Source organism: Brienomyrus brachyistius, chromosome 5 (assembly GCF_023856365.1).
Source record: "Brienomyrus brachyistius isolate T26 chromosome 5, BBRACH_0.4, whole genome shotgun sequence".
In the NCBI taxonomy this organism is placed as follows: domain Eukaryota; kingdom Metazoa; phylum Chordata; class Actinopteri; order Osteoglossiformes; family Mormyridae; genus Brienomyrus; species Brienomyrus brachyistius.
Window position 1 is genome coordinate 23492181 of NC_064537.1, and position 15428 is coordinate 23507608.

Genomic DNA, 15428 nt, shown 5'->3' on the forward strand with positions numbered 1-15428 from the left:
CTGGGATGCCATTAAACTTTTGTCAGTTTCAAGTTATTTCAGAGATACTGTATTTTTTGTGGAAGGGTACCGTACCATCAAATGTATCCTCTGTAGGTGCCTATAATCCATAAATGTATAATAATAATAATAATCGATCCTTTATTGTCCCCTTGGTGTAGTTCTTTTTTACACCTCCCTCAACTTGCTCTAGAGGATTTGCACAAATCATTCATGAATATATAGAGATATATAAATGAGGGTTTCTCCATTAGCAAGAGCATATGTTTCGCAAATAAACACAAACAAAAATGTCCATCAAAACCAATTTATTTGTCAATACTTTAGACAAATCCATGAAATTAAATTTTCATTTATTTTGTACATAAATATATAGATTATCTAATTAAAATCCATTATCTAATTAGCTAATCTTTACAATAGCTCCCCCTCAAATGGCCAGTGTGGTCCGGCCCCAGCTCTCACATTATCGTGACAGACAGAAAGTGGTTTATGCCGACGGCAGGGCTGAGATGGGCCGGGTCGGGCAGCAGTTCAGGTACACGTGGTTCTGGGGAGGCCATTCTCCTCTACTTGGCGCCCCCCCTTCTGTGGAGCATAGCAGGAACACCGCGCCTACAAAGGCACATCTGTGCAGGGCACCTCAGGGACGCTCGGCAGGGATCAAAAAACTGAAGGCAAAAGTGAAACTTCTTGGCAATGCGGCAGGCCTCCACAGAGACACCGGCAGCCCAGAGGCCTGCCTCGGCCCTGAAGCTGCAGCATGCCTCCAGGGGCCCTTACCGTGCATGAAGATTCATGGTAAGGACTAGCGGCGTGACATCCAAAGAGAATATCACACCACCAAGAACGTACAAGACCAAGGACTAGGCTATAAAAGCAGAGGTCAAATTTCCATTTCTGTAAGGCGGGCCTTCGACTGTGTGACTTGATCATGAAAGGGAGACAAGGTGGGGTCTGTAGAAGGGTTAGCAAAGTCGTAAAGTTACTACTAATGCAAATACTGATTTAGTGTATTCCTCCATAAACGGATGATCCTTGAACCATGCCGTGAAAAACAGCGCCCCCTACAGACCACACACCCAAAAAAAGAACTAAACGAAGAATCACTTAGAATTGGTCACCCATCATGTGCTCTCATATGAGATTGTTTGCAGACATGGTGCTTGGGAACAGAGTCCATATTGGGTTTGTTTTTGTTTGGTGTCATGTGCTAACTTAGCAATCAATCTGGATATTCCCTATTTTTATTCAATCGCCGCTCTCCATCGCAGTCCAAGCAGTGAAACAGTGCTTAAAACATCACACAGAAGAAAAAGAATATCTGCTTAACATGAAGAACATCTCACATTTAAGTTCCTAGAAAAATAGCCCTGTGTAACTTAAACATAATGCTCTTTTCCCTCATTTTACCCAAATACAAGAACAGGTTCAAATAAATTAAACACCTAAAGTCTCAGAAAAACACCCACCCTATACAGACATCGTGGATACATTCAACAACACACTCAAAGCAATACTTCCAGATCACAGAGAAGGGCGCCTCCTGCAGGGCACTTGAGGAGGAGGAGGAGGAGGAGGAGGAGGAGCCGCGTTTATTTACACGCATGTGAGTGTGTGCAGATGTGCTTGTGCAACTCAGCTGATGCACTCGACTTTGCCGCCGAGGGCTCAGGCGCATTACCTCATAGCTCAAGGAGGGATTCTACCAACGGGGGGGGGGGGGCAAAAGAACGACAAAAAGAAAAAGATTCTTCTGTTGGCCTGAACTGTAAACAAAAACAAAAAGACCGAAAAGGAATATTGCCGTGATATTAAGCTGTATTAGTATGTCCTGGTGTCTATGAGTAAATATTGTAAAATAACTTGAGACCGTTTCAACACCTTCTTAATCGTTTGTGGCTTTTTTTCTCTAGAATTACATCTTTCTGACAAAATAACAATGAGGAGGAGGAAGGGTAATATGCACATTTCAACGAGAAACAGCAGCAGAGGTTCAGTTGAGGCCGTCGTCCAGGATCTCTTTCACGAAAGAGGCAACATCCGTTTCCTTGGAGTCGTGACCTTTGAAGAAAAGATGCTCCTATAGGGGGACAAACAGCATTAGACCCACAGCCAAACAGCACTGGCCTTCTCGAAAAGTCTGTCTCACGGGACGTTTTTCAAAAGATTTTAATCTAAAAATGTACATTCCTGTGTACATTCAAGCTTACCATGAGTTCAAGGTAGTTTAGTCTTTCTGCAGGATTCTTCTTCAAACTAAAAAAAAAAAGGCATTTATTTCATACATACAGAAATATTCTATTATACAAAATACTGTTTTTCTCAGAGAGATTTAAAGTCCCACTTGATGTTTCACACTTCATAGTATTCACTGGACTCTGAAATCTGAAAGCGAGCCACATGTGACCGTACTGAGCCGGCCCCTCACACTCAGGCCACGTGATGCGAGGTGCTCACCAGCCGTTGGTGAAGTCCACGAACTCCCTGGAGAAGCGGTCGGCAGGCAGCTGGGGCGACGGCTCCTCCACCACCTGTTTCAGCTGCTGGAAGGGCGTGCCCCACGACTCGTAGGGGAAGCGCAGGACGGCCAGCTCGATCTGAAGACACAGGGGGCATGGTCAGCCAGGACAACCCCCCACCCCAGAAGCCCTGCGGCGTCCTGGTCAGTAAGCAGGGCCCATCACCTCTGTGCGTGTGTGTGTGTGTGTGTGTGTGTGTGCGTGTCATAATCACTCACCAACGTAATCCCCAAACTCCACACATCTGACTTCACGTTGTAGCCCTTCTGGCTCAGCTCGGGGTTGATCCTCTCTGGCTGCAGATCGGAGGGCAGCAAAAGGTCAGCTTCACGCGCGGACTCACATGTTGCCCCCCCCTACCCCCATGTAACATTGTTTAAGTGGCTCCAAGGTTCCTATAAATAACCTGCTGCTCAGTGTATCACCAAGGGGGGCTGATGTCCACGACCCTGCGGATGCATGTGCCAGGATGCGTCCCGCACTCACCGCCATGTAGGGCTTGCAGCCGGCATCCAGCGTCTTGGCCACGGAGTCCACTAGGTACCCGCTAATCCCGAAATCACACATCTTCACGTGACCCTCCTTGTTGATCAGCACATTGGAGGGCTTCACATCTGAGGCAAGGAACATCTTCATTTTAATAATGAAATTCTCAGCAATTTCATGCATAGGATTGACATTTAAAGGCAGACAAAACAATTCCCGAGTCCTTGATCACCTGTCAATCCCCAAACCACCACCAGAGGGCACTTACCTCTGTGGATCACAGACAGCTTACTGTGCAAATGCTCTAAGGCCTTAACGATCTGAAAGGGAAATATAGAGAACACCATCTGTACAAACAGTTAAAATGATACACATTAGTAAACATGAAGAGACTCTTAGCTGTGCATGCACTGACTCCACCCCTAGATTTATCCATAAATCAGCAAGTCACCCAAGGCTCTTTGTACTTACCGAGACGGCCATCTTGCCCAGGATGTCCTCTGGAATCTTCTTCCCCTTCTCTATCACTTTTTTGTAGAATTTGTCCAGTGATGTGTCCATCAGCTCCATGCATATCCACACGTCCCCCTGGTGTCCAAAGATGGGAGGCAACAGGTATTTAGATTTCAGGTGACGACCTTGATCCGTTAAAGTCAATGCAAAACTTTCACCAGAACTCCCACCCATAAGGGAACCTTATTTCCAGAGACTAGGAGTGTTTTCACACATGGTCCCTTTTAGCCCCCAAAACGAACTCAGAGCCATTAGTCAGCATTTTTGGCAAACACTTCAAACAAACTCAGACCCCTCTGAAATGAACGGCACTTAGACCATCCCAGATGGTTTGGTTTACGTTAATTCTGTGTTGTGGTTCTCTTAACCTGTGCAGTGTGAACACAAAGCGCTAAAGGTTGGCGTCACCTTCTGCCACTGTATTTTAGCCCTCTAGGCTTGCTGTAGACAGATAACATGCTATTGCACTGGGACACTCGAAAGAAACAGAGAGAGGACTGAGGCCACATCAACCTGAAGTGGACGAGAAACTAACTACTCTTTCAAACTCACAGCATAAACGCAAAAAGAACCAAGACCCTTTTCTGGTGCTCCACTTCAATGCCCCGTTTCCACCAACATGGTGCCGGGGCCAGATTTATTAAAGTACAAAGATGTTGCAAGTTTAATGAATAAATATTGTGATATTCGAGATCATGAAGCGGACAGCAAAGTTTAGCAGACTCTTTTGTTGAGCAATCCTTAAAAGGACAGAGACAGAAAAGCGAGAATACATTCACACGCACAGACAGACACAGACAGACACAGACAGACACAAGTGGATTCAGGAAATACAGACAAGGGAGCAACGAATCATACTCTTAAAATATTGTTTTCAGTTCGGCAGCTTACAAAAACTTAAAATATAGATTAAACTTTACTTTCACTTCTGCCTGTGTAACATTTCTTTTTTAAAACCTGTGGAAATACGGGCAGGTTCTCAAAAAGGCACCAAGCAAGAAGCAGCCCAGTACCGGCACCAGTTCCATGTTGGTGGAAACGAGGCATAAGGGAACTGGCTCTAAGACCCAGATGCAGTCAGTACTTCCCTGGCTGTCCTCCCATGATGGTTCCCCTGAACATCGCAAGGAGGACACACCTGGAATGTCCCCCACCATGCGTGCTGCACACGTCAGGAGATCAGGACCCCGCCTCACCTCTCTGAATAAGGCCCCAAAGAAGGTGACCGTGTAGAGGCAGTCGACTGTTCGCATGGAGATGTCCAGGTCCATCAGTAGCCTCTTTTGCTCCTGACTGTTCACTGTGGCTCTTATCCTCTAGGGGGCAGACATCACACAATGCTGACACCATGGCATGTGACACCGCCCTCCTCATCCAGCCAGCATCACCTTCATTCACCAGAAATCTGTGCACCAACCTGATGCTTCACATTATGGTCCTACTGCGCCCCCCCATCATTTTAAATGTAGCATATGATGAATTTACAGAAACCACATTAAGACAAAACTGTTTTTAGCAATAGGCTAAAAATCATTTAGTCAAACAACCATCTGATAATCAGTTGTCAGAAATTCAGCTGATATTGCAGGTTAAGTAAAATGTTTACTAGTAGTGCCAGTCTGTGTTTAACAAATTCAGGATACTGGTGTCTAAACTATATGAAGTCCTAATTTCCAAAAAGGCTGGTGCTAAGGGCCATTGATTTAACGCTCACTGTCATGCTATGCAATTGAAATCAATAAAATGAATTTAAAAATTTGAATACTGACACAATGTACTGTTTTTTCATGTATTCTGTTGGATATTTAGCTTTCTGTGGTTAAACCCATGAACCCTAACAGGAGCCACTTTCAGGGTGGAAAGGCAACCCGGCCTCGCTAACCTTCACCGCCATGATGGTTCCACTCTGCGCGTGGCGCACCTTCTCCACCACGCCGTAGGCACCCCGGCCCAGCTCCGACAGCGACACGAGGTCATCAGCCTGCACCTCGAAGTTCTGGTGGGGGGGGGGGAGTGATGCGTTACAGAGTGCTCGTGAAAATCAACATTATTTTTACATCATGCTTTATTTGCCATTTGCACCATGAGAATGAATGCAGGTATACTGGAAGGCTTTATTTCATGTATCCCATCATGCCCTCCATAAGTGACAGGTGCGTCCGGAGTGCGGAATGCAGTGGCAAAGGCAAATGGGATTCTGGTGGCCGGGGAACAGCAGAGGGGCTGCAGAGCATGTCCAGTCTGGGGGGGGGGGGGGTGCTTTATCAGGAATGGCGGTGAGGCAAAACGGCCTGCGACCATGAGCCATGCCAGAAAGACGGTACTATACAGTAGCTCGCGCCTGTTAAACGGGGGGGGGGGCTCCTCCCACAGGTCTTCCACAATACAGGGCCAGCTCAGAATGTACTGCTCCCCCTCCCCGGCCAATGCTGTCGTTGTCAGGGCTGTATGTATAAATAAAGCGGTAACTGAGTACCCCAGACATCCACCTAGCAGCCCTTATGTCAGCGCTGACAGTGAGGCAGATGCGGGGGGGGGGGGGGGGGGGAATCTGCCACCAAAGTGGCCATATGACCTCATCTGCCCCGAGTGCCTTTCACGCTGCTGCAGCATCCCGGCCAGCAGGGGGCGACAGACTCACCTTGTCACCTATGGTAATGAAGGTCCTGGAGTCCAGGTTAGGCCTGCACACGACCAACAGAACAGAATAAGAAAAATCAACACACAAAGACGTTAGAGATTCAAACTGACTGGGATCTCCCGGAGGTGACAGGTGTTCACACTGTGCACTACACCGGGAAGGGTGCTTCGGAAAAGTAAACGCCGGTGATCGTACGTCAGAACGTGCATATTTGCATCGCTGTGACGCACATCCTCACACCCTACCCCCTGGGTCCTCTTTGGGAACCAAAATAAACCGAATATAGGGAAAGTAATTCACCGAATTCCCCCAATGCGAGGCAGAGGATAAGCAGAGAATCCTGCATTAAAAGCCCAAACTCACACTGGGTTCAACTCTTTCTGCTTGAAGGCTTCATCTGGGATCTTCAGCCCATGTTTTTTCCGTTTCCCTTTGGGAAAGAAAAGAAAAAAAATACAGGCCTACGTTAAACGGTGAAGGCAGTGCTGGAGGACACCTTAGGTAAGGTGCGTGTCATGAACTCATTCACCTCTGACGCATTATGCAACCTTCCAAAAAAAAACAACAGTAAGGAGGTAAGGATCTGCACTGCAGAATTAGAAAATAAAAATGGCTACTTCAATCTCACTCATAATGAATACTTTCTATGCATGCATGTTTAAATAATAATACTAATAATGAAATAAATAAAAGATAATGATGTTAATAATAATGAAACACCTTCCTCCTGTGGACGAGACACACCCGTTCTGGTTTCTACCGACTTCACACGCCCAGCACATTGTTATTGTCACTGCCCAAACCCGCCAGAAACATGCCAGATCGCCGATTGCGTTACCTCCAGCCGCCAACACGGCCGACAGTGCCGCGTTAACGGGCACCCTGAGCCTCCCCCCCCCGCCCGTCCCACAGCCCCCAGTGTGCGGCGCGTGAGAGACCTCAGCGCGGCAGAACCGGCCAGCCGAAACCCACCACTTTCTTTTCACTATTTCACAAAAAAAACGCAATCTGTGCAGTTTATTTCCAGACTAAATGAAGGGATACGAGTCGTCCGTCCTAAAGTGGCTGCATGTAAATACACACATAACAAAGCCCTACGAACTGAGGTTATTTCTCCGTCGGCCCGAAACACGATGCCTCGGGGTACCTCGATGCCTGATCCTATAGTATTCGATTACTCCTGCCATTATGATTAACTTTTTTTGTAAGCTGCAAGTCGACATACAAGGAAGCGACGATCATTCATAAAGTTACATATGAAGATGCACAGTCATTGTATTACTACGGGTTGCAAAAAAGTAGGTCAGGGATTTCGTTGCTGCATTCGTCATAATACGAAGCGTGTGAAACGGCGGAGATGCAGGTCCACCTGCTGGGGCTCCGGCTCGGGCGGCCGCCATCAAAGACCCTCATTCCCTCCGCAATGAGGGCACAGGCGACTGCGTACATATTAATGTCTCCCTTCGGTATATCAAAAGCCTCCGTCAATGTTCGCTATATTAAAAGCCTCTGTTAAATATAGCTGCGGGGATGAGCTGCATAGCCGGGCCGGTGCTATATTTAACAGCTGAGCCCCAGCAACACGGCTGATCTGCGAAGGGCTCGGCGGACTGTTCCGCTTGCACAAGGCCCTCCCGTACCAGCCGCGTGATTCACCGTACCCCCCCCCCTTCCACCACCACCACCTATCCTCACCTCCGCCACAGACGAGTCTGTAAAATCCCACACGGCGAGGTAAAAGTAAAAACACGGTCCCTGGTGGGCTTCCCGGGAAAGCCATCAGAAGTGCCAGCAGCTTTCAAAATCAAAATGCAAGCAGAAAGCCTAACCTTTGAATAAATCGATGAATGGATTATGCATATATATATATATATATATATATATATATATACCCAAAGCACTTTTCTTTCAATTAATAATTAGAAATGTGCATAAGATAAATAGAGCATGCAAAAAAGTAAATAATCATTTAAAACACACAAAGCTTTCGCGCCCATATAATAAAACAGAAAGTAACAGAAGGTGACTCTCTTGTACAGTATCTGCAAGTTTTAGAGGCCGGAAAAGATGTGGATTAATAAAAGAGGAAGAAAGTAGCAGGGGTAGGGGGGGGGGGGGGAACCTCAACCATCTCACAAAACCTAACGCTGGGAGAGAATACCACTTCAAAAAAGGCTTCCTTTCGCTGGAGCTCATTTGCATTTTGGTTTAGGGTATTTCAAAGGATTTCTGAAGAATCAGTATGTCTTCTATGACGAGGCGGGGGCGGGGGGGGTTTCAGGCACGCGGGCGTCACTCATTCATCACGCACGGCGAACACGTGCGTACAAGGAGAGCACTGTCCCCCCCCAACCGATAACGCACAAAGCAGCCGTCTGATGAGGTGGCTGCAGCGGCTCGGCTCACGGGCCGCAGGACACTGAGTGCTCTATAAATAAGTGTGACTCAAGCCCACGAAAAAGCCCACAAGCTATTATCGGCACGTCTGGCAATGATGGGGGTCATGTGTGCGCGCAACCGGCCCGACGCAACCCCCCCGATGTGTACCCGTATCGCCCCCCTCCCCCCCCCAACACGCTCATGAGCCACGTGAAGTTATGCTGACCTCAGCAGTAGAACGGGGGGAGGAGAGACATGCCTGAACCTCCCCAAAAACTCAGCTCCATGCTTATGGTCCAGAGATAGAGAAACGCAGGTGAAACAAAAAGTTTTGGAGTAATTACCATTCACAGAAATTAACGTAGCAAGAATGGATTCTTAATGCAGACAGCAACAGGCTGATAGACAGACACACAGACAGACATGGAGGGGAAAAAAAGCTGCATGTGATCACAACAGACCAGAGCGAAACAGAGAGGTTCACTCTGTCCCCTTAACAGCGGCTGCATCCTGGGCTGGACGGGGTCGGCCCCCACCCCTGCCAGCATTTCATCTCTCATGACCTCTGCTCCTGGCATCTTCAAAACCTCTTACCAGACAGAGGTCCAGATGTGTCGCCGACATTCTGGTGACCTTCACTGTTAGATGGATCTCTGAGAGGTTAACCTACAGGCCGACACTGCTATATAGCCCGACTTACCGCAGTAAGATATGGTAAGACACTCACACCAATTAACCCAGTGCTGTGAACTCTGAAAGCCAAGTGGCCAGTGGGCTTCGTATCGCAGGAATTGTTCCTGCATGTACCGCCGAGATGAGTTTTCGCGTCTGGGCATCCTCTCCTGATGAGGATCGGACTCATGCAGCAACTGACATTTTTCATTTGAAAACCCCAAGATGAGTATTAAGAGAGACACCAGAAAACCACATACTACATATGTAACGTTATTAAAAATAAACACAGTTTCCATATCCAGCGTCACCAGAATTTTTTTTCTGGTTCCCTGACAATCTTATTTTTCCTATTTTTTTCCAACGCCCCCCCCCCAAGGGCTCAGCCACACGGGGGCGTGGACCTCCGACTCCCACACTCATGCAAACAACTGCTCAGTCACGCAATCCCAGCTCTGCCTTTATATACTGCCATCTGATTTGGTTGCTATGACCACGGGCAGCCGTCCAATCAGGGGATTTGGCGATATAATAAAGGGGGTGTGCGTGGAGCAGACAGGAAGTGCAGTTACCTGCTCCTGTTTGCTTTAGACGTATCGGCTGGGTTTCTCGACCTATGACTCATGGACCTGTGACTGCGATACGTGGACGGCCCGTTCCGGGTGGTCCGCCTGTTCCCGACTGTCCAGACATGTGTCTGCCCAGCCGTCCGTCGTACAGGCAGGGGAGGGAGGACACGCCCCCCCACTACCGGATGGCAGCGAGTCTCGCAGAGCTCCCGTCCCGGGAGACGGTCCAGCCCGTCACGTACCCTTCGGCAAACATCCAAGACAACCAGCTGGAATGATTGGAAGCCAGAGCGAGAGTCTTCGGATGAGAGCATCCGGAAGGCAGACATCTGGCGGGGACCGGGCCGGGCGAGAGGTAAAGGGCCGAGTGCAAGAGGAAATCTGCTGAATCGCCGTCTAGTTAATCTAATCATGCCACTCTCTGCATACAAGGTAAGCACAGAGTCTGCTTTAAGTGCAAAATTATATTTAAATTACATGCAATCATTTGTAATTAAGCTTTTAAGATATCTTAATTAATCTTTGTTTTAATGCAAATGCAATCTAACACGCTTCCATCATCCAGACACAATAACAGGCAGTAACAAAAACAGCAAGTCATTCCCTGAATCTGACCCCCAGAGCAGCAGAAAGACAGCAGCTGACCACCTTCCAATTGTCACTATTATTTTCTTTCTTAGCACCCCCCCCTCACCCCGAGGGAGACAAAAAGCAGCCGTCACTGGTAGGTAATTGTTCGATCCTTTCCCTCGTTGACCTGCTCTGTGACGTGTGTATGCATTAATGAATTTTTACAACCGAGAGCTCTCTCTTCCATAATGTGCCATCTGTTGCGGGGGGTGGGGGGGGTTGGGTGTACGAGACACACGCACTGTCTCCTCCTGCTCTGCTGCTGGGGGGGGGGGGGTAATCTCCCCACTGCCTTTTCTTTCAGCTGCTGGAATTGGATAACTGGTGGCTCACTTCAATCCATGTTACGCAACACGCCCAACACCAGATAACGGTCCACTGTGTGTGTGTGTGTGTGTGTGTGTGTGTGTGTTGGGGCACATCATCAATCAGCGCCACCTGCAGTTCCGCATGGTCCCGGCTTGTCTTGAATTTAACAACGTGTTTTATCAAAGAATCAACACACAGAAATGCATAACCCCACCCAGGTGAAAATTTTAAACCACTTTAAACTCAAACCACTACAGCAACACACGCATTAGTCACTTACTGTGTCATCAAACCATTACATCAAGCATCACCAATACAGAAGAATGGTCTCATGCGAGCGGTTTTTTAAAACCATTAAAACTCTTAATTCTCTAACCGTTTGGAAAAAAATGACCGGAACGATTCTGTAGGCGCGAGACGACCATGTCGTATGTGAGACGTGTTAAACTCCCACAGACGACTCACTTGCATTCACCACAAAAACCAAGCAAACGAAAGTGTAAAATAGCATTAGTGTCATTTTATATGATTGCACATGGTACAGATACTTGTGTGTTCCACAGGAGGTATGTGCACTGGGGAGATGAGAATGGCAGCCACACTGAGAATCAAAAACAAGCCAAACCAGTCTGCGACGAGCATCAGAAGAGGCTGCTGGATCTCCACTTCCCCATTGCCTACATGTCCATCTTCCCTTCCCAGACCACCCACTAATGGATGCTGACCCATGCTGTCTACCAGAAGGAATGGCCTGTTTGCTGCACTATTGAAACTGCCACCTGTTGCACTCCAAAGCCCAAGCTTGCAATGCTTGCAAATCCCACAGCAAAGTTATTTATTTTAATTCAGTGATCAATACTTGACTGCCGAACTGTTAACTGTGCTGCTATGTGTGGCATTTTTAAAATACTTCTCTAAACATTACCCTTAAACAACTTCTCAGTCATCATGCCCATGGGGGGGGGGGGGGTAACAATAAGGTATTTCCTTCACTCTTTTCAGAGCCGCGTTGTTGTTTGAATGTCATGCAACTTCTATGAGTCCCTGCGAATTACTCTGGGTAAACTGAACATTTTCACCAGATTATCAAGAATATTACACATAATTCAATGTGCATCCCAAGAAAGGCAAGCTAAACAGTACAAATCGGCAGCCACACTGGCGGTTAAGACTCCGAAAATTAATGAGCCATGAAAAGAAAGAAAGAAAGAAAGAAAGAAAGAAAGAAAGAAAGAAAGAAAATCAGCCACAAATATATCTGTATCTGTGTATTAGCAAAACCACATCAGGGAAGTATATGGAATAAATTCATGTAATATTTCTCCAAAACTCGGAGGCGAAATTCCGTTTCACAGACTTTGCCTTTCCTCCTTCCTCCCACACAGAAAGAAACTCGCTCCTGTGACTTAACACAAGATCTTTGCAATGAGTCAGCATAACCATTCCGAGGAAGCGGCAAGAATATTCGCCAAGCGCATCATGTGAACGAGTAACTCATAAGTACACCTTTATTCAACCGAACCGACAATGACCATCATCTTGCAGCCATCTCCGGCGATGCAAGCCCAGCGAGAGCCACGAGTAGCGGGTATCCCTCTGCGACCAGCACATGTCACCAAGTAACCACAATTTATTTTATTTAAACGCGCGATTTGCATGGCCTGCCCGTGTGCAGGAAGGCAATCATTTCGAAAGAAATGCACACGGGCAATAAGCAGATGCTGCTAGGAAATAGTGTCTATAAATACTAAGGCACGCGTCACGTGACAGCAGCCCATCGCCTCGCGCGCGTCGTAGATCCATTCATTTGGCGTCCCAGATGTGCTCATGATCCCGTCCACCAAACAAGGTGCGTTCACCTAAGTAACTGCCAATGCACGCCGACTTACAAGACATTGTGTCCCTAAGGTTGTTCTCTTCGGATTCTCCTCAAACAAGATCGCACCAGTCCGCCGGCTCGGCAGCGTTCTTCCCTTATCACATACTATAACCCCCCGAACCAACGCTTCCAAAGGTAGACAAGCACGAAACCATTCAGTTGCGCTTCCAGATTAGTGCTACACTTACTGGAAGAGTATAGCTAAATTCGTCAACAGGAAATCGTGGAAGGGGCGACACCTTCGGTAACCACAGCCAAGTATGGGACGGGCTCTAAATCAGGATTACACACACGTTAGCCAAGTCAGAATGTGAAACCACCTTCGTTTCATGCGATCCAACCTAGCTGCAAACGTTAGTGTACTGCAAGTTTACAGCTGGGCGTACGATCATGCACCTTCAGATACTGCACGCTACTCGGTACGAAACAAAATCACTCACCTGTACCCCTGGACATTGATCTGCTGGTTTTAGCCGACTCTGTGCCTCGACTTCTGCGAGATCTGCGTACTCAAAACCCCGGTTCGCTGCACGCAAAGTGCACACAGTCAGCGAGCTATGAAAACTGTATCCGTTTCCTTTCTAAAGTATAAAAAAGAAAGCCCCCCCCCCCAAGCGCGTCCTGCCGACCAGTCGGACGATCAAGATGTCACTTGAGTTTCAGAAGAAGCTGAGGCAGCAGAGGTTTTCTTTTCCAAATAAAAAAACGGCAGCGCAAACTATTTCGGCGAGCTACCGGTGCTGCTCGACTACAGGCAGGTCCAGCAGCTGTGACTTCGTTAAGATAGCTACCGATGAGAATACAGTAGCTAGCCCCCGCTGAGTCGCTTTCCTAAAATACTTATTGAGAAGGGGGAGTAAGCTGGAAAAAAATCTGAAAATACGAGAAAGGTGGGGGGGGGAACCGACCACAGCCTAATCGCAAAAGGTTCCTAACTGACTTTGTTCGCACCCTCGCACGGTAAGTGGAGAGTTTAATGAAAGACGTCATCGAATTGCGCACTGCAACAGCCCGCCAATAGGATGGCGAACGGCACTCCCTTTGTCCAATGGCATTAGACACCAACATATAATTTTTTTCTATCATATTTTAAAGCAACATCATCATCAGGTTTGAGAATGTGTTTCATTGCAAATTAGTTTGCGGTTTGCAGTGACAAACTTTCTCTGAGGTTTTAATTGAGAGTTTATTCGGATCATAGGCAGTTTTACATGCGTGGCAGTGACAAGCAGGCATTGCTTAATGTAGCTTTGCATTACAAAGGTATAATGCAACCTGCAATATTTATGCAGTTCAGATAGTTGTTATGGTTAGACGGCACAGCCCTTCTTCAGTGGGTATCACTATTGCCTCATTTCTAAAGTTTGCAGCTCGAATCACGCCTCTTTGCTGGGTTCCATCTGGATTAATCTATCTCCTCCCACTGTTTTGCAGTTAGGTCAATTGCTTATAGTGTGTGAACGGAGGTTTTGTAATAGGCTATGCATGCATCATATTTAGCACCAAACTCCACTATTGGTTTAAATAGAGTGAGATTAGTGCCAGATATAACTTGCATTTATGAATCTTGAACACATGTTCTAAAAATAGTTTAACTGAATTCATGGAAACCTGACCTTGATTCAAGTCTCCACCAGGGTTCCACGTGTGTGGAGTTTGCATGTTCTCCCCATGTCATTGTGAGGTTTCCTTTAGGTTCTCCGTTTCCCCTCACAGTCCAAAAGCATGCTGAGGCTGAAAACTGCCCACAGGTGTGTGTGTGTGCGAGTGAATGGTGTGTGAGTGTGCCCTGTGATGGGTTGGCACCCCATCCTGGGTTGTTTCCTGCCTCGTGCCCATAGGACAAGCGGTTTCAGAAAATGGATGAATGGACGGAAGCCTCTTGAAATTAAATTAAATTCAAAGGAAATATTACAACATTCAGCATTTTCAAAGTCCATTTCAGGATGAACATGTCTGCCACCTCCACAGAGGATGCTAAAGGAGAGAGAACAGGCTGTCCAGAATGCTCGCATACTAAACGGAACATCCCACTTGCCTTATATTCTCTCAATCCATCTTCTAGCCATTTATCTATTCCTGAGTTAAGGGGGAGGGAGAGCGGGAGGCAGCTGAAATTTATGATTGTGGTAACTGTCAGGGGGCAGTTATGTCTATGCGGTTGGACAGGGGTGAAAAAATGACTATGTGGTGGGGGTAGGGTGTAGGGGTCAGTGCCAGCAGATTGATCAGCAACAGGGTGCCCCCCCCCCCCCCCCTTAGATCTGGCTGGAGTCTATCCCAGGAAACACGCAAAAGAAGGCTGCTGAATGCCCCAGACAGGATACCTCTCCGACAGAGGGCTTACACATTATGTGCAATTTGCAGACTCCTGTTAATCTAACTGTATTTAATAGGACTGTGAGAGGAAACCTGTGCAGTACAGAGGGAGAATGCAAGCTTCACATACAGAGCAGAGACAGGAATCAAACCCCCAGCCCTGGAAGTGTGAACCAATAGTGCCCCCCCCCCAGTGAACTGAATTAATGCCCAGGGCAGCGCTTCTGTGTTGACTGCTTAAATACTTTTTTTTAGTTTTTGCTCTTCTATTGACCTTTAGGGCATTCTAAGTATGTGCACACACAGGATGAATCACACCTATTGTGTATTAAGTTGTCATTCCACCAGCTATTATGATTGACCAGTCGCTTAATTGACCGATAACTTTTCAAGCCATGCACTGAAAGGTTTCCATGCGTCTTTGAAAAAGGTGAATAATTGAAAAAATAATCTTAATGCAGACATATGAAGTCAATACAAGGTATGCAACTGCTCACAAAAGAGCGAGC

At 47.1% G+C, this 15428-nt stretch overlaps 1 protein-coding gene and 1 long non-coding RNA gene across 4 annotated transcripts; one reads left to right on the top strand and one right to left on the bottom strand.

Moving 5' to 3' along the window:
- Positions 1–293: 293 nt before the first annotated feature.
- Positions 294–13578, bottom strand: LOC125743055 (dual specificity mitogen-activated protein kinase kinase 3-like). 3 transcript variants are annotated; one of them, XM_049015682.1, is made up of 12 exons: positions 13041–13578; positions 6526–6592; positions 6163–6205; positions 5404–5517; positions 4718–4837; positions 3480–3596; positions 3277–3328; positions 3009–3136; positions 2741–2818; positions 2461–2600; positions 2214–2259; positions 294–2083 (listed from the first exon to the last, which is right to left on the bottom strand). In XM_049015682.1, exons 1-12 carry the CDS (start codon positions 13054–13056, stop codon positions 1997–1999), a joined length of 1008 nt encoding a protein of 335 aa, XP_048871639.1. In that variant the 5' UTR covers positions 13057–13578; the 3' UTR covers positions 294–1996. The 3 variants fall into 3 exon arrangements, with proteins under 3 accessions (XP_048871639.1, XP_048871640.1, XP_048871638.1); XM_049015683.1 differs by lacking the exon at positions 13041–13578 and adding an exon at positions 12611–12948; XM_049015681.1 differs by lacking the exon at positions 13041–13578 and adding an exon at positions 7532–7706.
- LOC125743057 (uncharacterized) lies at positions 9783–11645 on the top strand. The gene is made up of 3 exons (XR_007398271.1): positions 9783–10214; positions 10463–10506; positions 11285–11645. It is a non-coding gene; the product is annotated as an uncharacterized LOC125743057 (long non-coding RNA).
- Positions 13579–15428: the final 1850 nt, after the last annotated feature.

What these genes read in the sequence shown, in the direction of transcription:
- LOC125743055 (XM_049015681.1), bottom strand. Translation starts at nt 7,562, where the DNA reads ATGGCGGCCGCCCGAGCCGGAGCCCCAGCAG. An exon ending in CAGAAAGAGTTGAACCCAGT is followed by an intron (nt 6,206 to 6,525) that starts GTGAGTTTGGGC and finishes GGTCGTGTGCAG; the next exon opens with GCCTAACCTGGACTCCAGGA. An exon ending in TAAACTACCTTGAACTCATG is followed by an intron (nt 2,084 to 2,213) that starts GTAAGCTTGAAT and finishes GTCCCCCTATAG; the next exon opens with GAGCATCTTTTCTTCAAAGG.